The following is a 24,249-nucleotide window of genomic DNA, read 5'->3' on the forward strand; positions in this document are numbered from 1 at the left end:
AGGTTCCCAATAATAGCAGGGGAAACTGACAAAGGTCTAGTCAGTTTTCACATATCTGCAGTTTGGGAAAGCAAGAGACACCAGGAGATATCTACAGATTTGGGAAGACAGCATTCTGTTATTTTACACTTAGTTCAAATTTGAAAAGTCATCTTTGCGTACTAACTTAATTGTTGTAATGAAAATTTAGATTTTGAAACAGTTGGTAGCATTTGTCTGGAAAAAGTTTCCTATTTATTGTGGACAAGGGAATTTTTCAAGCCAGCTATTGTAAAGCTAAGTAACTGCTAAAATTCTGTGCAAAGTGGCATCCAGTTCAAGTAAAGAACCTCAAGTAACATTTGAGTTTTTGAAGATTTTTGTGTCCCCGTTTAAAGAAAACCAAACCATATCCGTGTGCACCAGTTTCCTTTACTAAGTTTCTGTACCTCTGCAGCATTGTACTTGCAATAAACAAATGTAACTCAGTGGTAGAAAAGATGAGATGGTAACAGGTGCAGTAAAGGAAGTTAACTTGCTGTCAGTTCTGTTTAACCTCAGTGTTAATATTTTTCAAAAAGAATTCCATGCGCTGTGCTTGAGAAACTTTATTACAATGAAAATTGCATTAAGTAAACTTCATACCATACCATTCCATTTCCTTATCTTACTCAGATTTGTGAATTCGTACTAGACAACCACAATATCCGATACAATAGTTGCTACTGCAAATGAAAGTGAGGGCGTGCATAAAAGTTGATCACTGAGAAAATGACTAAAGTGGAGATGGGCGGGCTTATGTGTATATAAAGTACATGAAAAAAGATTTCCAAAATGTAATAATAGCCCTGCAAATCATATTTTGAACATCTTCAATAGACCACATAAAATTTATACTTTTCATTCTGTTTTAATAATTATTTTACCAGACACATTTTAAAAATTTGTTGTTGTTGATTTTAAAATCCCAGTGTTCTTTTCCTAATAGGAGACATGCAATAGGTCATAGTTATCCAAGTAAACAAAGATGTATTAAAATCAGTGGAGTTTTATATAGTATTCATTGCATTCCCTTTACATATAATGTAATTGGGACTTGGAAAATTGCCATGTGACAACAAGCTAGAACAGGGGTCAGCAACCTTTCAGAAGTGCTGTGCACAGTCTTCATTTATTCACTCTAATTTAAGGTTTCGCGTGCCAGTAATACATTTTAATGTTTTTAGAAGGTCTCTTTCTATAAGTCTATAATATATAACTAAACTATTGTTGTATGTAAAATAAGTAAGGTTTTAAAAATGTTTAAGAAGCTTCATTTAAAATTAAATTAAAATGCAGAGGCCCTGGACCGGTGGCCAGCACTCGGGCAGTGTGAGTGCCACTGAAAATCAGCTCATGCGCAGCCTTTGGCATGTGTGCCATAAGTTGCCTACCCCTGAGCTAGAAGCTGATGCAAAATATGGGGTCTTGCAATATGGGTTCTGTTGAGAAACCCAAGGCACACTCTTCTCTCCCAACCACTGTAAGGGAGCTCATATGTTGCGCTTCTCACCAGGGATGGACTCCTTCCTGGATCTTGATGGAAAGCTCCAATCTTTGTATCAGACTTTATTAGTAAATATTTGGTAACCTTCCTTCCATCTTTTTTTTTCCAACCTCTCTCCCTAAGTGATGACTGTGAAGGGCAGATAAGATTACTCTCTACTTTTCTTGTTATTTTTTCTCCTCATTCTTTGTGTGTGTCTGAATGTAGGTTTCTTTTTTTCATAGATCAAGGAGTATATGTAGCTAGCCCCTTTCCTATGTGTGTTTTTTTGTTTTGGTTTGTTTCAATCTCTTTTCTCTAACCCTTTTGTCACCCTTTGGAATGTATTATACTGTGCCTTCGTTGTTGCTTATGGGAAGGGTAGATTAAAACTGGTGTAATCCTTGTAAATATTATAGGTTCCTCAGTTGAAATTGAAATTATTCCATGAGATTCTTCATTTGATTAGGTTTTTCAATGTTATATATCACAGTGATATCTAAGCACCATGGTATTTTGTTGCTACTTAATCTTTACAGTGAGTAAAACTTTGGGCAAGCACTTTTTTCAATAATTGAATTTAATGAATATTTAACATTGGCTCTTCGAGGAGTATTCCTATGGGTGCCCCACTTTCAGTGAATCTGCGCCCCTGCACTTGTAATTGGAGATTTTTAGTAGCAGTGCCCAGTTTGTAGCACACGCGCTGTCCCCATCTCACGCTGCCTTATGCAGTTACATGGCACTGTGTTACCAAACCCTCGCCCCCTGTTCCTGCTCTACCACCTTCAGCTTGAGATGAAGCACTTAGCAGTGCCTCTGTATTTCAGATTCCTCTAGTTTTAACTTTAGAATACCAGTAGTTAGTCAATAGTTAGTTACCCTTCCCAGTTTTTCTTTCCCCCCCCTATTTTAGGAATTTAAGTTTCATTTGTTAGGATACCCCTAGTGTAGCATAGTTACCCTCTCTCATGGGAGAAACGCTTGTCTGAGGGGCCTGCCTGGCTCTCTGGGTTTTAAACATTGCCTCACCTGCTGCACCGTAATCCCAGTCTCTGACGGGCACTCAATGTGTCCGCTGCCTCGGCGAGACACACAGACCTCAAAAGCATTACCACTGCTACAACTTGAAAGCATGTGCCAGGAAGGTGAGGGACATGCAGCTAAAACTTTTCATGATGGAGAAGTCTTTATGCCCCACATCCGATCCAGGATCATGGACTCCTCCAGGGCGACAGTCTCCTAGGGCAGCATCTGACACAAGTTCTCTTTCACACTCTCAGGGGAAGGAGCATTCTGCCAAGAAGGTGGCAAAAAAGCAGGTTCTTTGAGTGCTTGTTCATGTTGATTCCAATCAGGTGTGCGCACGCTGCGTGCAAGTTTCTGGAAATTTCCCCCTCCAGTGGCTCCTGTCGGGTCGGCTGTGGAGCCCCCTGCAGTGGTGCTTTCATGGTGCTCAATATAGGACCCCGCCGACCCAGCCCCTCCTCAGTTCCTTCTTACCGCATGTGATGGTTGTTGGAACTGCGTGCGGCTTGCTTACAAGTTCTACCCACTTCCCCTAGCTTTCTAGTGTAGTTTATCTACTAGTTTATAGTTGTTCTAGATTTTATTAGTTAGTAATAGTTCTGTTAGGAGTGGGGGGTTCCCCCTCACCCTGACCTTTTCCTTTGGGGACTTTGGGGCATGCCTTGATCCTTGGGGTTCAAGCCCTGCAAGTCCTGCAATAAGCTCATGCTAATGGGCGACCCCCATGATGCTTGTTTAAAGTGTCTGGGGGAGGCTCTCCAAGCCGATAGGTGCAGGGTTTACAAGGGTTTTCGACCCCGCTCCTTTTTGGTCCTTGATTTCAGGTTGAAATATCTCCTCATGGAGGTGGCTCTTAAACCACAGTCCACCTCAGTGTGGCAGGACCCACCACTGAGCTCCTCGGTGGGGAGCGCGCCGGTGGCAGAATTGGCACTGTGGAAGATCTCTGAGCACAGAGACTTGTGGCACTGCTGAGAGGAGGGGTTTGATGGGACGGTGGGGGCAATCAGGGGACAGGGAGTGGGTGTGTGTGGATGGGGCAGGGCTCCCAGAGGGGCCATCAGGTAACAGGGGGGTTGGATGGGGCAGGAGTCCCGGGGGGGGGCAGATAGGAGGTGGGGGCTGGGCCACGACCCCCTCTCCTAACCGGCCCTCCATAGAATATATGAAACCCAATGCGGCCCTCCGGCCAAAATGTTTGCCCGAACCTGCTCTAGAGAACTAGTGATATGGTGGCATTGCAAGACTCAAAGTTATATTTGAGCAGTTGAGAGGGAAAGGGATTTTTAGTCACTTTTTTAAACATTATTTTTTATAAACACTTTTTTTTTAAATTTCAGTAATTGAATAACATTTGTATAAATAGAAGTCTTAGTTAAAATATTCAACATGTTCCCAATAAGCATTCCAGAGACCTCTTAGAAATCCCCCAGCAAAACTAGGACAAACCAGAGAAGACATTCTTGATGAGTATAAAACCATCAGTAAAAAAACCCCAATCTTTTCTAGGCTGCTTATTATATATCATAAAGAACTAGAAAAGTCCAGAACGCCAGTTTTTAATAAAATTCTTGGCAGGGAACTTTTAAAAACCTGATGGTCCTATTAAGTAATGTCTTGAATAATTAATTTAATTTATAATTAAGGGGTTTTAAAGATGTATCAAAAAGCAGAAGTTTTACAATTTGCAAAAGCACTTCTGTCCTGACACTCACTTGATAACTCTCAAAGTATTTTTACATTAAACAAACACACCAAAGAAGTTAGCATATAAATTTAAGTGAATTTCTACTCTGAGACGTGACTAAAAATTGTTGCTTTGGATTCTATATTTATCTCATATTGACTCCACAGCAAATGTATTCAATTTACCCATAAAGAGATTGTTTATTTTCCAATTGTTAAATAATTGGAGATATACCAATCTCCTAGAGCTGGAAGGGACCTTGAAAGGTCATTGAGTCCAGCCCCCTGCCTTCACTAGCAGGACCAATTTTTGCCCCAGATCCCTAAGTGGCCCCCTCAAGGATTGAACTCACAACCCTGGGTTTAGCAGGCCAATGCTCAAACCACTGAGCTATCCCTCCCGCCTTGCAAGTCCTTCAACTCAACCTGGGATCTGAGAGTCAAGCTGGAATCTGTTCTTTTAATGTATCCAGATTATGCCCTTGTCTTTAGTGGAATTGTAAAGTTGTAACTCCTTGAAACTCAGACAATTCTGTTATAAGAGGAGTAGACTCCAATTCCCTCCATCATAACTGTGGTGGCTCTGTGTAGCTAGCGTGCATGAGCCATCGAGAACCATTTAGTTCTCTCCCTTCTCTTCATGTGTCAGTGTAGTAATGCCTGCATCTGTAATTTTCACTTCATGCACCTGAGGAAGTGGGTTTTTTACCCATGAAAGCTTATGCCCAAATAAATCTGTTAGTCTTTAAGGTGCCACCGGACTCCTCGTTTTTGTGGATACAGACAAACACGGCTACCCCCTGATTTAGTTCAAGGGTTCTCAGACTGGGGGTCGGGACTTCTTAGTAGGTCGTGAGGTTATGTGGGGTGTCATGAGCTGTCAGCCTCCATCCCAAATCCTCTTTTGCCTCCAGCATTTATAATGCTGTTAAATATATAAAAAAGTGTTTTTAGTTTTTAAGGGGGAGGGAGGTTGCACTCAAAGGCTTGCTATGTGAAAGAGATCACCAGTACAAAAGTTTGAGAACCACTGATGTAGTTAGTAAGGACTGGTATAAACACAAAAGTTGTACTGCTTTAACTATACTGGTATAGTTAAAGTAAAATAATATCCCTACTATGGGTACAGCTAGACTGCTATAAAGATGCTTATATTGGTATAATTTATTCCTGTACAGGAAGGGGAATAAGATATCTGTATAAAGGTGTCTTATACTGATATATAATTGTATTTACGCTAGGGTTTGTACTAGTATAACTATTGGGGAAAAAAATCACAACCCTAACTGAAACAGTTATACCAGTATAAAAACTGTATAGACTAGGCCTGAAACAAGCAGATATGACTGGGTACATGTGAGTAAGAAGGTGCCATTTTTATATAATTACTTTTCATTGGAGAACTACATTTCGAAACAGACTGTTTAATCAAGATGTCAGTTGTAACATTCAGTTGCAGGTTCTGTTTTTGGGGTGGTTTATATGTAAATATTGATAAACTTGAATGCTGAGGGTTGCTGCTGTTATAAAGAATTCACTGTATTGATAAACAGCTTAACAATGATTTCTTTAAATGTAAACTGGACTAGTGTTCTTTAGGGCTGGATTGATATCTCTGAAGATGGTTTCTATTAATTTATAAAATATGCAGAGAGAGTGAGTGTGCAGGCTTCTCCCAGCATCCTGCAAAATGCCTCAACCCAGACCTGAAGGAACCATCTCTAGAGCTATGAGGATGGCTCACTTTCCATTCCCAGTGAATCTTTGGGGTCTATGCTTAGATTATCAAGAGATGTCCGGAGTAATAGGTTTGGGTTTTTTGTTTTATTTCCAAATAGTGGACACCTCATCTGTGACAACTAACTCATTTCATTTAAGGCTCCAAACAGCATTCAGATGAAAACTTTCAGTATTTACCAATCTGAATTAGATTTGAGGCAGTGACCTAGAAGTGAAAGATTTTACTAATCCATTGAGCTATCCTCCTAATGTTACCGTATATAATTGTATAGAAGTTCCTTAGACATTACCACAGATCTGCTAAGGAGAAGTTTTCGACTGAAAGAGAATATGTGCATTAGCAGAACAGTGTTTAGGCCTGAACTTTTCATTTGTAGTTAGATTAAGGTGCTATATCTGCCCTTGGTTCCTCTGCTAACTTTAGTAGTTAAACATCACACTTTCCTGTTTTGTAATGTTGCTTTACCCTATTATTGTCTGGAAGATCCCCACAAATTGGAAACTGACCATACAGGGTAAATACTGAAACTAACTAGGCATAAAGTGCCCTCAAGTGCAAAGTGAACAGATTTTTTTCATTAATCTTTCAATTACAGTCATTTTAGGTCATTTGTTCACAAGATCAGGTATAACAGTTTTTATGCATCAAATGTTTGATACTTAAAAGAATATCAGTGAATGAAATGTTAACAGTTTGCTTGCTAGTGTATAAATTGAGCAACAGTTTCCTTTGTAATAAAATCCTTAGGAGAAGCATGCCTTTTTGATCACTGTTCTGTCATTTGAATAAGCTCACGTGTTAATTGTTCAACCCAGTATTGATGAGATTCATTAGTGGTTTCATACCCTTTATACCAGTATTTCTTTACTGTTTATTAATAAAGTTGTTTTCTGTGAATAGAAAAGTGCACTAAGGATGATATGAACTGTTCATGCTTCGTTGTAACTTTATAATCCTTTTGAATTCCAAGTAGCTTTAAGCAAATTGAATTTTTGTTTGGTTTTTGTTTGCTTTTTGTAGTGTTTGGGAGATGGAAAGAAATGATAGCTGGCACATGAACTAAAATATCTGTGTAGGCACCCATCCCAGAGCTTCAGGATGAATGGGGATATGCCTCATGTTCCCATCACTACTCTTGCAGGGATTGCTAGTCTCACAGACCGTAAGTACCTCTATATTTTGTTTTTTGTCATACTTTTTCTACATTTTTGTTCAGTATTTTGTTTATTTTAAAACATAAACATGTTTAAAATTAAATTTGAAATTATGATAAACTATGTTAAGGCCTAAATTTACTATAGTAAAATTTAAAATAAATTAGAAGTGATATGCAGAAATTGAGATGAGAAGAAAAGAAGGGTAATGAAGTAAACTTGAAACTTACATCAGATGAGCACGGCATCCATATGTTATATCTTTTAGCCAAAGATTTAAATACTCTAACAATAATGGAAAATGTTGTTGAAATTATGAAAAGCTTCTGTAACAATTGTTTTGCTTCAACTTTACTGAAGAGACAGAGGATCAAAACTAATTCTCACCAAAGAGGCATGATGGAATTCAGTGGTTGATTATTTTGAGCTGTTAATTAAAAAGTGGAATTTGAGAAGAATATCATTACAAAATAGATGGACTGTCACAGCCCAAGTAGTCAACATTGGACTAAAGAGAAACATGGAAGCTATGTTGAATATTCTGAAACCTATTTCCATAGCTTTGGACAAAGTGCAAAAAAATAGCTGCTCTATTGCTGATGCTGTTGAAATTTGGAAAGAAATTCCAAGGAACACCGCAGAAGGAAATATCCAATAGCAGAGTTAAATTGAATTCTGTGAAGAAGCAGATGGATCAAAATTCACCCCACCTCATTTTCTTGCCAATATTCTCAACAGAGAAAGTGCCAGAGTATAGATGCCCAACTACTGAACTGGAAGATGCTGTTATGACATGAACATCTAATAATCATCCTTCAGTCATGCCAACCATAATACATTTCAGGGCTGGAGGTGAACCATTCAATCATTACATGTTTCCTGTTGAAGTTTTACAGAAAGTCAAACAACTGAACTGTGGAAGTCACTGGCTGACCACCTGGAACCAGAGTTTGTTGAAGTGCTAAACCAGCTTCTGATGGCAGTATCCTTTTCTGCACATGGAGACAGAATATTTTCTTCATTTGGTCTACTTTGTTCAAAGTTGAGACACCAATTGGAAATTAAAAAGCAGGAAAGCTTGTTTTTCCTCTTCCAATATATGAATAAAAACGAGGTGGGAGAGGATGAGGTCTATTAATTCTAATAACTTGAACATGGTGACTAGACACAGTTTAATAAATGAGTTTATTTTCAATGGAAAATATGTTTTGATAATCTTTTTTAATGTATTCAGTGTGTTTAAGATAGCTAATTTAACTAATTAAAAACCCCATTTTAAAATACAGTTTTTGTACATTTTTGATGGAATTCATATTTCCATCCAAAACCAGCTTGATGCAAAATCATGAGTAAAAATTATTTTGATAGAAAAAGATGAATAAATTTCTTATTAACATAAAATATGTAAAACTTAAAAATCTGAATAAATATATGTTAAGATATATAATTGCAGAAATAATTCTGTATAGCTATACCATATCCTTCTGGTTAACAAAAAGTACCAAATTTAGTTCAAAGGCTACATTTAATTGCAAATTAACATGTTTTAATGGTTGTATCAAATCAGTATCAAATCAGTGAGATGGAACTGTCCTTTAGGAAAATAACAAGTAGAAATGCAAAACAAGATTAACATAGTTTATTTAAATCAAGATTTCCTCAAATCATGTTGATTTTTTAGATCCATTCATCTTGGAAACAAGTGACATTGAACACTTCATCCATGCCACTGAAACTTGCGAATGAAACAAAAAATTTTAAGCACATAATCACTGAATTATGTGCAACCATATTGTTTTTTCTTTTTTCTTCCTTTTTAATAGTTGATTCAGCTCCAAGGCTAAATTGTTCTAGTATATTAATTATTGTGTTTTCTGATTTATTAGAAAAGATTTTTTTGGAAAAAGAAAGCATTATCATATGATGTCTTTAAATTAAAATAATTCCATAATACAATCTGTGGAGTTGACCAAATTCAGTTTTTTGGTTTAAAATAGGATTCCAGATTTTCTTGATCTAAGGAGAAACTTAGAGATCTTCAATTTGTTTCAAACGTACTGTTTCTTTTTTAAGGATGTGAGAGAATAAACTGATGCAGGTCTCTTGGCTAATTTTCTGTGGAATAATTTGTTACTTTTTTCTTCTAATGCAGTTTTGAACCAGCTGCCTCTTCCATCACCTTTACCTGCTACAACTACAAAAAGCCTGCTCTTTAATGGACGGATAGCAGAAGAGGTAAACTGCCTTCTGGCCTGCAGGGATGAAAATCTGGTTTCACAACTTGTACACAGCCTCAACCAGGTGTCAACAGATCACATGTATGTACTTTGTATTTCTTCACACCAAAGTTTCAGAATAACTTGTTTATTCTTGGTGAGATTAAAATGAGCAAAGATAGGGATAAGAAGTGGTTTTATTTATTCAAATTGAAAATATGCAAGTACATTGTAAAGTTTGTGTACTGCAGTACCAATTTGTATTAGAACAACATTAAATAGTTTTAGCTAATCAAAGTGCAAGGTTAATGGACAATTGCATATTAATTGTATATTTTCCTCCAGATATGTTGTTACTTGCAATTTTATAGGTTGTGGGTGTATCATTTCTATATTATTTTTCATATCTCTTGTCAACAACTTCCCCATATCCCTGGGTTCCCTAATGCCAGGTTTACTATCCCAGTTCCCTTCTCGGTCTGCTAAGTTGTTTCTTGCTTCAGTTATGCTTTTCCTTGGGACCTGTTTATCTCAAAAATATCACGTAAATAATCCATAATAAAAGTCCTAAAACATAGTCCATTTATAACCCCCCACTGCATATAGTCCTTAAAATCCCCCACCAGCTAATGCATTGACATAGCACATACTACACTCCGGCATCTTCCACCACCACCACTTTTCTTCTGTCCTGTCAGGACATCCACCTAAGCCCTTCCAACTGGTGTGTGACCCTACTCTTCCCAGTGGGAGCCCCCGTGGTCTCTTGCTGGGAGTTCATGGGAGCATCCATCACTCCCCTTATTCCGTTCCCATCTCAGACAGGCTAATGGGTAGGCCCTCTGCCGCTTCCTTGCCTTCACTCCTCTCTGGCCCTTGGCTCCAGTTTGGAAGTAAGCGGACAACTCCCTCTGCTGCTGTTGTGTCTTCAGCCCTCTGGCCCTGGCTCTCCAGTTTGGGAATGCCAGCCAGCAAACCCCTCTGCTGTTCTCCTGCTTTGAGCCTTTCCCTCGGGACCTCCTCCAGCTTCTTTCAAGGACCTGCTCCTTCTCAGATTCTCCCTGATCCTTTATAGCCCCAGGTACTCCCCCCTACCCTCCACTTAATTGGCCAAACGGAGCACCTGTATTGGGACAAAGTATCTGGACCTGCTTTGTTTATAGGGATCAGACACCCGGTAACATTCTTGTACTCTGGCCCACATCCATTATTAGTCAATGATTGTACAGGAATTTGCATAATCGCTACATATTAGCATATTAATAGCAGTGTTAGAGAAATAAATGTTTCTACTCTGGCTCTTATAACTCATCTGCTTTGATTGGCTCCTGTACTTAGAATTTTCAAGCTGTTTGTCAAGTATGCTTCCTGAGCCTTTTTCCGTCTTGTGAATTGGCTTGTCTTTGGGGCTTTGCCCCCTACACTACTCTCCAAATGTTCTAGTAATTTACTATGGTTGACTGTGAAGCCAATTCCCCAAGATAAGCCAATATTTAAAAAAAGCCCCCAAGCCTGCGGGGAGGGAGTGTAAACACAGGCACATCTTAAAGAAAATCCTGTAACTCCCATGGGTGGGTGACAGACAGTCCTGTCCTGTCAAGGATTTGGCAATTGCCTGATTAAACAGGAAGCATGCTTAAATTGTTAGCTCAAACCTGAGTGTGATAGAAATAAGGTTTGTCTTATTATGAATAGCGTACTGTTAAAATGAGACTTTCTTGGTGGCTTTGCCATTAGTGCATTGTTCTGCGATGGAGAAGAGGAGGCTCTGAGTGAATATGGGAAGTTTTATCATTAATCTAAAACTGGTAATAGTGGGGAAATTATTAATATGAAGATAGATACAAATACTTTCCCTCCATTCTGCTGAAAAAAGGAATAAGAATCTCAAATTGAGACACAGAGGGACAACATTTTAGATTTCTTTCTATTTATTGTTGAGCAGGTCTGTGGCTTTAACCTGTAGCCTCCAATATTTTGAAAACATTCACTTTTTTTTGTTTGCTTATCTCTTCAATCCCAGAGAATTGAAAGATAACCTTGGCAGCGATGATCCAGAGGGAGATATACCAGTCTTGCTGCAGGCTGTCCTGGCAAGGAATCCTAATGTTTTCAGGGAGAAAAGCATGCAAAACAGATACGGGGTACAAAGTGGTGAGGATATGTTTCTACTAATTACATTTTATATATTTAAAAAAAAAAAAAGGTAAAGTCCTCACAAATGTACGTGGATCACAAATATGACAAATTCCGATCTTTGTGTTTTACCTTTGGGTAATGTCAGGATGCTGTGTATCTTGGTTACTCCTTAGGGATAATCAGGGACACTAGAAATCTAATGAGAATTTGGTAAAAATAACGTTGGTCTCCTCCAAATTAGTGGGATTTTGTTTGGGGGAGGGATTTGCTTTGTTGTTGTTTGTCTTTTTTTTTTTTTTTAATGGCTTTGAATTTGTCTTTGGCTCTTTTCTTACATTTGTCTTATCATAGCAGTGAGATTGTTAACATGAACTGCACCTATTCCAAATGTTGTTGCAGTGGTGGCTGTCAGCACCTCAGATGGCAGAGACATGGGTTAACTGAGACCCTTGCTTCCTCGCCCTGGTGACCTCCCAGTTGTTCATGGGGCAGGACCCTGGGGTGAAATCTGTTTGAGGGAATTGTGGGAATGGTTGATATGTAATACACAAAAATATATGGAAAGTGATAAAACTTTCTGTTGTCATGAACTGAGTAGCTGTTTTGAATCTAAGTTAATTTGTCCCTGGCCAAGAATTTTGCAAAGGAGGAAACGAGCTGATGAAGTTTTTGCAGATTTTGAGGGAAAAGTTATACTTAACTGTTGAATCAAATTGCAAGGGGAGATGCCTTTTGTGAAGAAAGGACAGTCATTCTTAAGAAACTCACTTAAAAACTGATGGCATTTAAAAAAATTATTAGTGAAGGAAGATATTGGTAACAGCTCCATACAAAATATAAAACTTGGAAGGAGGCGTTACAATTAATTTAGCGATGTAAAATATTTCAGGGGATCAGAGGGGAAGATGCAGCATGCTTAAACCATCACAAAAATTTAATCTTAATTTATACAAACTTCAAACTGCATGGCATGTAAGCAAACATTGAATCATAAGTGTGTAGTCAGAAGACAGAGCTGGAGAAGAGAGCAAAATTTTGAGAGGAACCAGGTGCTAGAGAAAAGAGTTTGGGGTATGAGGCAAAGCATGACAATATTGAAGTGGTCAACACGGACTGATTGGAATGCAAATAGCAGATAGCAGGCCTAAAAGAGAACCAAGCCACTTCTACTCAGCTTTGTTCATTTGAATGATCCTGAAAACATAATTGGCACGAAATAGAAAACAATGTCCTAGTGGATAGATAATTGGGAATAACTACCCTGAGATTTAATTGTCCTTCAAATCTGGAACACTTGAAGTGTTTCTTCTTGGGGTAGTTTTAATCCATGAAATTATCCATCTAACAACCTACATCTTGATTGAAATTGTTGCCTGTATAATGAAAAACATTTTAAATAAGACAACGACAACTTTCTAATTGGATCTGGACACGGGTTGCTATTGTAACCTTAAACTACTTGGTGCCAGATTTAAAAAAAATTAAGTTTGTGGAAGCATACTGTTAATTAAAACACAAACAACCCTCCCTTCCCACTAAAGAATCAGAGTAGGTAGACATTAGAAAGTCTCATACAACTCTCTGAACTCTGTGATGGAGTTACTAATGAGAATTGGGACAAGATCAACTAGGGCTTTTGCTTTATGATGCAGAAAGATTTGTAAGCTAGAATATTACACTGTTGCACAGACAATTCAGTAGAGAAATTAACAAGGCACAAGTGGAGTTAGACACCCAACTCTCATTGGGTGTCTATTTCCTCTTTATGCCTTTTCAAGTCTCCTCCAGAAGTGGTAGAAACTTGAGTTATTAATATAAGGTTGGTGAGGCCAGCTGATGGAAGAATGCCAGTCAGGCAGTTAAACAATTATATTGAAACTGGGACAAAAACGTGTGTTTTAGTACAATATGTTGGGGCAGCAGGTGCCCCCAGAAAACTGGGTCTTCACTGAATAAACTAGGATACTGTACATCACGCTGTCTGTACTATGCCTATGAGTGGCAGCCTCAGGGAAGACTGTCAAAAAGCAGGGCAGAAACCCCAAACTCGTTGTATGTTCTATAATTAGATTTCATCAACCCAATAAAAAAGGTGAACTTCTAAAGCACTATAACAGTCTTACCATGGAGTCACAGACAGTCCCCTTGGGCATTCCAGTCTATCTTGCCACCTGGACTGTGTGGTAGATGGTCACTTTACACCAATAATGACGACAATATTCAGGTTACTCCCAGTCCCAAAGCAGCAGTCACTTATTCGAGGTCAATTGTACTCGTATCTCAAACCAAAGATAATGCTTATACCTAATACTGTAATATACTAACTAAAGATTTATTAACTAAGAAAAGAAATGAGTTATTCACAGGAAACATACACACACACGAGTTAGTTTTATATTTAAAAAGGTAATACAAGCTTCTAAAATAAGCAGCTCTGTACATTCTTCAGAGGTGCCCCATGCCAAGCAGCATGAGGATTTCTTGCTTATGTTTATTAATCTTTGCCCCTCAGAGTCCGGACAGTATAAAGATCCCAGTTTCTCTTTGTCAGGGATTTTTATCCCTTCACCAGAATCCAAACTGATGGGATAAGTTCATGTGCCGCTCTTCTCTTCCTGGAGGGAGTGAGGAATGTAGTCAACAAGGTCTCTGCCCTTTGATGCTACATAATTCCTCATTTGCTTTCAGTGGGCCATCTTGTGTGCAGGATGAGCACTTCACCTTACTTAATTCTCCTTTTCCTGTTTGGTCAGTTACACAATTACAGAGGTTTACAATGCAAACACTCATAACTTTATATCATGCATGATAGAGGTTATAAGTGAAATCTGTATATGCGGCATCCTACACTAATCATGTCTAAACACCAAACACATTCTTACAGCTCTAATATTTATCTTAACAATAATAACACACAGGTAAGACAGACTGGTTTCCAGTTATGTTTTTGTCTGTGTTCAGTGAGGCCTGAGGCTTTGGCATGAGTTGGCACCTGGTGTGCCAGTGTCGCACTGTCCATCTTACGTGTTGGATACTAATAGATGCAGTAAAGCGCACAAGTGGAATTCCATAGACTTTGAAATCTACAAACAGTATTAGTTGTAAGAATAAGAGTTCAACTTAGAAATTAGGGCTGGAGGGTTTCTATTTACTTAGGATTTTAATAATTCTAAAAAGGAAATTTAATATGTAGACAGATTTAGTCTTTTATCACAAGGGAGTTGGTATTTCCTGATATTAAGTGATACAGTAGTGATGTTCAGTTGACAGTAGGTAGCTAAATAGATTTTTAGGGATTGCTAAAGTTTGTATGGCATTCAGCTAGTATTTAGGCTTTGGTAGCTGCAGTTGTCTGAGCTCAAATGTGGATTATTTGTTTACTCCTTCGTTTAGCTCTTAGCCATTTTGCAAACAAATTTTGGTGATGTACTCCAGTGGTTCTCAACCGGGGTTCCGCAGCCCCCTGGGGGACCGCGAGCCCTTTCAAGGGGACCACAGGACCCTACGGCTGAAGCCCAGATCCCCAGCACCCTCCTCAGGGAGGCTGAATCCCGAAGCCTTGAGCCCTCGTGCTCCCTGTGGGGCAGAAGCCCTGAGCCAATGGGCAGAGTTGGGGACATAGAGGTAGTTCCCCTCACCTCTCCCAAGGTACAGCACAAGATCACGGCAGTCTCGGGAGCAGCTCCACACCTCTTCTCCCCCCCCCTCCCCCCGCCCTTCGGCCAGGTCGGAGGAAGGAAGCCGGAGCCGGGCAGTGTGGAGCAGCTCCTGCTCTGGCTCGTGCCATGGACTAGACAGCAGCAGCATTCCTTCCTGTCCTGCTGGTGCTCCAGGTTGAAGGTGTTCCTCAGCTCCCAGCCCCCTTTGCTCCCTCAGACGCAGCTGGTAAGAGCCCCCCAGATGGGGAGACCCGGCTCCGTGGCTGGCAAACCCCTCTGGGAACAGGGACTGCAGAGGAGTCCTCCCAGCACACAGCCCCTAATTCCCCTCTCCCTACACCCTGAGGCTACGCCTTCCCTGCACCCTGAGCTACCTTGCTGCCTGCGCACAGCCCCAGCTACCCCTCCCTGCACCCTGAGCTACCTCCCTGCCCTAGCCACTCCTCTGATTATACCCACAGCCATTACCTGTGTGCACACAGCCCCTAGTTACCCCCTCCCTGCACCCTAAGCTCTTTTCAAACTTTTGAGCTAAGCCCCACCACCTTTGAGTTGCACAAACCAAGCATAGCAAATCCAGGAATCTCAATGTTAAGATTAAACTTAAAAGAGATTCAAATATTTTTAGATATAGAAATGTACACCTAAGATTTAACTCCGTCTTTTAGTAATGCAGTGCAATAACAATAAAACTTTGATTGACATTTCAGTGTTCGTGATTTCACACTAGATTAAACTGATTTTTAAAAATAGGGGGTTTTTTGCACATTTTTCTCTATCCCCCATGGTGTCAGTAGAGAGCAGCATTATAGTTGTTTTGGATTCCTTAACTGTGCATTTCTATACATTAAAATATTTAGATTTCTTTTAAGTTTCACCTTAACTCAAAGCTGGGTTTATAATGCATAGTTTGGAGGTAATAACTGAAACATACTGTCAACAGCATCTCCATTTTAGCATAGCTTTTTCTTTGCATGCCCTTGGTTCTTCTTTGTGTGCTTGCTCATGTCAATTCCATTCTAGGTGTGTGTGCGCCCATGTGTGTGGTTGTCAGAGATTTTTGCCTTAGCGGTATCCATAGGGCCAGCTGTAGCTCCCCCTTGAGTGCCATGCTCATGTGTTGGTATATCAGGTGATGCAAACCCTACACCCTCCCTGTTCCTTCTTACCGCCTATGGTGATTGCTCAGAGTGCCTTGAGCGGTTTCATCTCCTCTAACTTCAAGCTTTAGGGCCTTGTAAATAGTTTGTATATAGTACTGTTAAGTAGTTAAGTGTAGTTAGAAGTTAGTCCCACTTCGCCCCAGAAGGGGCATGCCCCAGTCTCTGGGGCTTAAGCCATGCGTGGACTATAACAGGCCTATGCCTGTAAGTGACCCCCCACAGCAGCAGCCTCAAGTGCTTGGAGGAATCACATGTGAAGGACAAGGGTTGTATTTGTAAATATTTTCAACCCAGGACTCAGAGCAGCATATTTGTTTGCAGGCTCTCCTCATGGAGGCTGCCCTTCGTCCAGCTTCCGAGCCATCCTGCCAAGACTCACCTAATATCTCGGCCTTGGTGCGCAGCACACCCTGGGCACCGGGCTCTGCCCTGCACCACTTCCCATGGCTGGTACCCAAAAAGAAAACAAAGCAGCACAGTCCCCAGCACCGGGCAAGAAGGGCCATCGCACATCAGGCAAAGGACCCATGTGTACGTGCCTCCCCAGATGGGGCCTTATGCCCCTTAAAAGATCCGCCACCAACTCCCAGGAGCGGTAGGGGACTAAAAATCCTGATTGCATCGATGCCTTCCCAAGCTTCCCTGGTGCCGAGAGAGCCACAGGCTTCCGCCCACACCGCAGGAAACTGCAAAGGTGCCCTATGAGGGCAAGCCAACTGCTAAGAGCCCTCGGGGCAGTGGAGTGCCACTGATTTCCCCCCCCCCCCCGAGACAAGGCAGGGCTCTTCGCCGCCGCACCACAGGTTCTGGAGTCACAGCCCAGATCCTCTGAGAATCACTCTTGGTCACTGTTACCACAATTGCGGTCCCTGCTGTCTCAACACGGATCACCTAGGGGGAGGCGCCAGTCTCCGTACTACTGACAGGAGTTCGCCCTCCCGCCAGTTGTCCTCTCAGCACAGATCTTGGTTGCCTGCCCCATGGGAGCGCTCTCCATCATAACTCTGGTTGCCCCAGCACCGGTCCCCTCAATACTGGCACTGATCCTCTCATTCCAGGCACTGGTCTTCAGTGGTGGGCAGGCAGACACAAGCGTTGATGGTCCCACTGTGGTCACTGGAAGGGGATTCCTCCAGCATGGAAGGGCACTTCAGCTCCTCGCCCAGACTCCATGGGTGCAATTAGACTTCCGAGGCCATGTCTACATCGATGGTGCCACCTTGTTAGCATGGCTAGTGGCCAGCACAGTGACCTTATTGGAGTCGTGGGGTGTTCCGGTCATGACGATTCCCCCTTTGCACCGCTCATCTGCTACAGCCTCAGAGCAACAAATCGCGCCCCTAAACCTCCCTCCCCCATGGGGGATGATGCCCCAGGGCCTCCCCCAGCGGTACAGTCGTCATCTTCATCCCCAGACAAGGCGGTTGCGGGACCCTCAAGGGCCAGCCCTCCTGATGACTTTAAAGAACACCAGACCCTGCTTCATTCAATGGGTGGCCGAGAACTTGGGCCTAGAGGTAGAGGAGATGGCCAAACAGGCAGACACCTTGTTCAACGTCCTCCCAGCCTTTACCCTGGTCCATGTTGCACTACCAGTGCATGATGGGGTCCTCAAAATTGCCAAGGCCTTCTGGCAAACCCCATCTTCCATCCCTCCCACCTCCAAAAGGGCCAAAAAGAAGTACTTGGTCCCAGCCAAAGGATTTGAGTACCTTTATACTCCCTATCTCTGGCTCGCTGGTTGTCTCTATGGCCAACGAAAAAGACAAGCGGGGGCACACCAGCTCAACTCCCAAAAATAGAGGCCAAAAGATTGGACCTTTTGGGGAGAAAAATTTATTCCACTGCCAGCCTGCAGTTCCGGGTGGAAAACCATGAGACCCTCTCGGGCAGATAGAATTTTAATTTATGGGACTTCCTCCATAAGTTCAAAGAGTCCCTTCTGCAGAGTTTGGCCCGTGAATTCGGCACCCTGGTGGCCAATGGCACCGCGGCATCTAGGTGCTCCTTCCAAATGGCGTGGGACACTGTAGACTCGGCGGCTAGGATGGTTGCATTGGCAGTGGTTATGAGGCTCAGCTCCTGGCTTCAGACTGCTGGTCTTTCCCAAGAGATGCAGACCTCAATCCAGGACCTTTCATTTGATGGCATGGTCTCTTATCCGAACAAACGAATGCGAGGCTGCATGGGTTGAAGGACACTCGGGCCACCCTTCACTCATACGTACGCTGCAATCTGCACGGAAGCAGTTCTGGCCACCCCCACCACCAAGGCCTTGGCAGCCTCAAATGGGGTCTGCTAGGAGGAGGGATAGAGACATGAGTTTTAGTCATCACTGCCCTTCCTCCTCCTCACCTGTGCAGCCCAGCCCAGCAAAGCATCCAGGGGGCCAGAAGCTCATTTTGAAGGTGCACTCAAGAGCGATGCCCCAGTCAATTCCCTGAATCCACCCTGTCCTTTCCTCAATTGTTTTCGTCCCTACTGTTCGGTCTGGTTGCAGGTCACCTCGGACCGTTGGGTGCTGGACCTAATATCTTGGGGCTATACCCTGCAATTTTCGGCTGCTCCTTCCCCCACCCCCCCCTTTTCCCATCCCTCTTTAGGAACCCTTCTCACAAATAACTCCTTGTTCAAGAGGTCAAAACTCTCCTGTGCCTGGGATGGTGGAGGAGGTCCCTCGGGACATGAAAGGAAAAGAGTTCTATTCCTGCTAATTCTGAAGGCAAAAGGGGACTTCAACAAGTCTCTGAAAAAGTTGAAGTTTTACATGGTATCCCTGGCCTCCATCATCCCCTTCCTGAATCCGAGAGATGGATACACCACCCTTGACTTAAAGGACACTTATTTCCATATTCCCAGCTGCTTCCTCAGTTTCATAGTGGGTGGGCACCATTTCCAATTCACAGCGCTATCCTTTGGCCTCTGAGTGGCCTCCAGGATCTTCACAAAATTTATGGTGCCAGTGGCTGCTTACCTGAGATGCTGAGGGGTCCAGGTCTTTCTATATCTCGATGACTGGCTCATCAAGGGCAGGTCTCAGGAGTAAGTGCAGAGGGGCCTTGATCTCGTGCATTCCATTTGCCGTGACCTGCGCCTGTTAATAAATGAAAAATAAATCCACCTTAACTCCCGTCTAGTGAATAGAGTTCATTGGAGCGGTTCTCGACTCCATGTGAGCCAGAGCCTTCTTTCCAGAAGTGCGTTTTTAGGCCATGTCGGACCTGATCTCCCAAGTAAAGAACCACCCACTCTCCACAGCTCACGCCTGCCTGCAGCTGTTGGGCCATATGTACATATGTGGTCAGCCATGCTCTGCAGGGGCCGGAGATGGAGCAAGCGTGGCTGGCTTCGGTCTATATTCCCAACAGGCATGACCTAGACTGAATAGTCAGGATGCCGGATCTCATTGGGTCATCCCTGGATTGGTGGCTGGACACTGAGTTGGTGATGGAAGGAGTCCCTATCATGACCCCATCCCGGTCATGGATCCTGGTCTCCAGTGCTTTGGACCTGGGCTGTCTTTGGACCTGGGAGACCACTTGGGTGAGCTGAGCACCCAGGACCACTGGTTGCAGGATGATCTGGACCTCCATATCAACATCAGGGAGCTCAGAGCGGTTCGCCTGGCCTGCCAGGAGTTCTTGCCCCATCTGAAGGGCAAGGTGGTGCAGGTCCTGATGGACAACACTGCCGTGATATGTTACATCAACAGTCAGGGAAGTGCCAGGTCTTCGGCCCTTTGTCAAGAAGCTCTCTGTCTTTGGGATTTTTGTGTGTGGCATGCCATTAATCTGATAGCCACACACCTGCCTGGAACCAGGAACCTCCTGGCAGATAACCTCAGCAGGACTTTCTCCTCTCGCCTTGAGTGGCCATTCCATCCGGAGGTGGTCAGTATAATCCTCCAGAGATGGGGGACTCCCCGGGTGGACCTGGTTCATGTCCAGGCAGAACAGAAAATGCGTGTTCTGTTCAATCTGAGGAATGGATGGGTGCTCCCTGTCAGATGCCTTTCTCATTCCATGGTCATCGATGTACGCTTTCCCGCCAGCACCACTGGCAAAATAGGGCAAAAATTATCCTAATAGCCCCATGTGGCCTTGCCAGCACTGGTTTGGCGCGTTGTGGAGCCTTTGGGTAGCCGCCCTGCTGCAGCTGCCCTCTGGCTGGATCTGCTGTCACAGAACCACAGCGGCTTTTTGCATCCAAACCTTGTGGTGCTGCACTTGACAGCTTGGCTATTGCATGGTTAAGCGCAGATAAATGGGCATGCTCGGCTCGTGTCCATCAGGTCTTGCTGGGTAGCAGGAAACCCTTCACCAGAGCGATTTACCTGGCCAAATGGAATAGATTCACATGTTCGGCCTCAGAATGGCATATTCTGGTTGAGCAGGCCTCGCTGTGGGAGATCCTGGATTATCTGTTGCACCTCAAACTGCCAGGTTTGTCCCTGTCATCAATCAAGGTCCATCTGGCCGCTGTCTCGGCTTTCTATCCTCCGTTCCAAGGCAAGTCAAACTTCACTCATGACGACATGGTTTTAGAAAGGTCTGGAGCATCTCTCCTCGCACCTCTGGGATCTCTTCAGTGCGCCGCGCCCCCCCGACTTGAATCTTGTGCTATCGTCGCGATAACGTCAGCCTGCCGGTGTCCAAGATCGGGGGCTTACTTCGGAGCCACCCTATGCGGTCTTCTACAGGGATAAGAGTCCAGCTGCGACTGCACCCAGCATTTCTGCCCAAGGTTGTTTCCCAGTTTCATACTGGCCAGGACATATACTTGCCCGTCTTCTTTCCAAAGCCTTGTGTGTCAGATGAGGAGCAGAGGTTACACACCCTGGACTTCAGGAGGATGCTGGCCTTCTACATAGATAGAACAATGCCATTCTGTAAGTCAATGCAGTTCATTGTGGTGGCAGACAGAATGAAGGGTCGCCCCAGTATCTGCTCAGAGGATTTCGTCTTGCATCACGGCCTGCATCCGCTACTGCTGTGAGCTGGCGAAAGTGCCTCCACCGGTGATTGTGAAAGCACACTTGACTAGGGCACAAGCGTCGTCAGCGGCTTTCCTGGCACAGGTAGCAATCCAAGAGATCTGTAGGGCCGCTATCTGGTTGTCTGTCCACATGTTCGCATCTCATTATGTGCTGACCCAGCAAGCTCGAGATGACTCTGCCTTTGGCAGAGCAGTGCTGCAAGTTGCAAGACCGTGAACTACGAGCCCATTGATACTGCTTGCGGGTCACCTAGAATGTAATCAACTTAGGCAAGAACTCTAAGAAGAAAAAACGGTTACCCACCTTTTTCATAACTGTTCTGTGAGCTGTGTTGCTTGTGTCCAATCCATTACCTGCCCTCCTGCCTCCCTGTTGGAGTTGCCAGCAAGAAGGACCTGGGAGGGCGTAGGCCGTATGAGCGCCGCCCTCAAGGCAGCATCACAGCTGGCCCTGTGGGTACCACTAAGGCAAAAATCTCTGACAATCATGTACGTGGGTGCGCGCACACCTAGAATGGAATGGACATGAGCAACACATCTCAACAACAGTTAATGAAAAAGGTGGGTAACTATTTTTTTATAAAAACTCATACACAAACACTAAACAAGAAACTCAAAGGGAATGCTACCATGTGATCTTCATAATATTTTAAAGATGCATAGTCTCAACCTTAATTTTTTTTATTTTACTATTAAGGGGAGATTTACTTGCTTACCAGTTCAGTGCAAAGTAACCAGAGCATATTAGCCAATTAAAGTTGGATTTATAGCTGCTTTGGATCACCAGAGCTGAACAAGCTAACTGAAGCTGGCTGTTAATTTGCAATTGACTTATTACTTTAGGAGGTTGTGTGAGTGTGACTGGTAATATGTAGAGAGATGGGGGAAAGCCAGTCCCCAAGTAGCACTGTCTCTGTGCTTTTACTGTTTCCCAAGCATTCCTCCCTCTGTTTCCACATCAGTGCTGACTCATACACATTGGAGCAGAGGCCTCAGTGCCATAGCCTTTCAAGTATACATGCCCAAACGTGTGGCAAGAGAACCTTTAAAGAGCAGTGACAGGTGGGCCAGGTATTCTACCAGTGAGAACTCTCACATGTTCAGACTCCTTCGGACTCATTACACCCGATACAATTGGTGCATTCATAATTGCTATAGAGGAAGGATAATAATTGATTGAACTTCTCTGTCACAGTGGCAAAGAGTTATCTGAGCTCTGCTTGGTTACCTGTAGCCTTTATAATCATAACAGTGGATTGAAAAAGTCATTAGTTTAGTTTTAATTCAACCTAATTTCAAAATTAATTTATATACAAAGGTTGACAAGTCTGCCTATTCTGTAATTAGTCATTCAGGTCAAAGAAATTACAAATTAAGTTTTCAATTAACTCATAAGCTAATTTACTTGTAAATTCTAAAATAATCATTCTCTACTCAAAAAGTGTGTGTACATTGTCAGTTTTCTGTTTGCTTATTATAGGTTTAATATTTAACTTACCAACTCTTTTGTTTTTATATATAGAATGAAAACTGCATAAATGGTGGCTTGTGAAAGGCCTTTCATGCTATAGTTGTCTTCCTGATATTAGTATGATCTGAATGGTCACTTTTGGGGGTCCTATCACTGATACCCATCATCCCCCCCCGCATCCCTGCGCCCTCTACTCCCTTCCTTCACCCCACCCCTCCCAGAATGAAGCAGGGACAGTGGGGGGAGGGATAGCTCAGTGGTTTGAGCATTGGCCTGCTAAACCCAGGGTTGTGAGTTCAGTCCTTGAGGGGGCCACTTAGGGATCTGGGGCAAAAATTGGTCCTGCTAGTGAAGGCAGGGGGCTGGACTCAATGACCTTTCAAGGTCCCTTCCAGCTCTAGGAGATTGGTATATCTCCAATTATTACCTTAATATTACCTTACCTTAACTGCAGTCCATGAACCCCCTCAGCTGGACAGTGCAGTTTGTCCCCTCCACCAGCCCTTGTACAAGACAACCACATAAAGCCCAATTACACAAGCTTAGTGGGAGTCAAGGATTTTTCATCCCATATTACTGGATATAGTGAAAATGTCTCTATAGTAAAATGATATACATTTCTCAAACTTCTTCAGTGCAATTAGAGAGACTTTCACTCCAGCTAGTTAAACTGTTAATCTGCTTGGAATACAGAACTTCACACCTATCAGGTAGGTAATAACTGCTGCATTCCAAGAGGATTATCAGATCTCTTCCCTGCTGAATAAGAGAAGAGGGAGGAGTGGGAACAGGATTTATCTATACAAAAATATTTATACCTTTATTTAAGTTATTGCCATCAGTGATGCAGTTGTATTGATACAGCACTGATATAGATAAAATTCAGGCATTTGCCACTATGTCATTAAACTTGTTCAGTTAAAGTTGCAGAGATGCAGTTGTACTATTATAGGCTACTACTGTAATATGCCTATTAATTTTTCTAGCATAGATGCATTCAAAAAGAAGACAAGGTAGCTCAGTTCTAGAACTCTGTCTTTACTGGGAAAGTGAATCGGTATCCTGGTCCTCCTTCCCCCTGCAGTACTTGTAACTCTTACCAGAAGTGCATCTTCTGAAATTAATAAATATGGCTTTTATAGTTAGCACAGCTTTCACACCTCTGTCTCCTTTTCACTTCTTTTGCAGGGTGCAACTTCATAGGGCTGCCCATTCGCTCCCCACGTTAGTTGAAGGTAGATAGCTAGTGGTGGATGCAAGGATTTGAGTTGCAAAGAGATCACCTGAATGTCTTTCATGTGTCTTGTCTACACTGGATAAACTTACCAAAAAATACAAACCATTTTGAACATCAGTTAAGTTTGCTCCAGTGTCAAAACAAGTGAGACAAGCTTTTGAGCTTACACAGAGCTCAGATCATGACCTGACCACTGTGTAGGCTCAAAAGCTTCTCTCGCTCACCAACAGAAGTTGGTCCCATAGGGGAATTTAT

General features: G+C 42.7%; 1 protein-coding gene across 5 annotated transcripts in view; it reads left to right on the forward strand.

Moving 5' to 3' along the window:
* Window positions 1-24,249, forward strand: part of NIPBL (NIPBL cohesin loading factor) — a 281,825-nt gene that overhangs the window by 96,233 nt on the left and 161,343 nt on the right. For all 5 annotated transcript variants that reach the window (XM_045020599.1, XM_045020600.1, XM_045020601.1 and 2 more), the window contains exons 2-4: window positions 6,981-7,122; window positions 9,267-9,432; window positions 11,354-11,484. In XM_045020599.1, the coding sequence (XP_044876534.1) occupies window positions 7,059-7,122; window positions 9,267-9,432; window positions 11,354-11,484 (361 nt within the window). In that variant the 5' untranslated portion in view covers window positions 6,981-7,058. The remainder of the gene's footprint in view (window positions 1-6,980; window positions 7,123-9,266; window positions 9,433-11,353; window positions 11,485-24,249) is intronic.

Source organism: Mauremys mutica, chromosome 6 (assembly GCF_020497125.1).
Source record: "Mauremys mutica isolate MM-2020 ecotype Southern chromosome 6, ASM2049712v1, whole genome shotgun sequence".
Classification (NCBI taxonomy): domain Eukaryota; kingdom Metazoa; phylum Chordata; order Testudines; family Geoemydidae; genus Mauremys; species Mauremys mutica.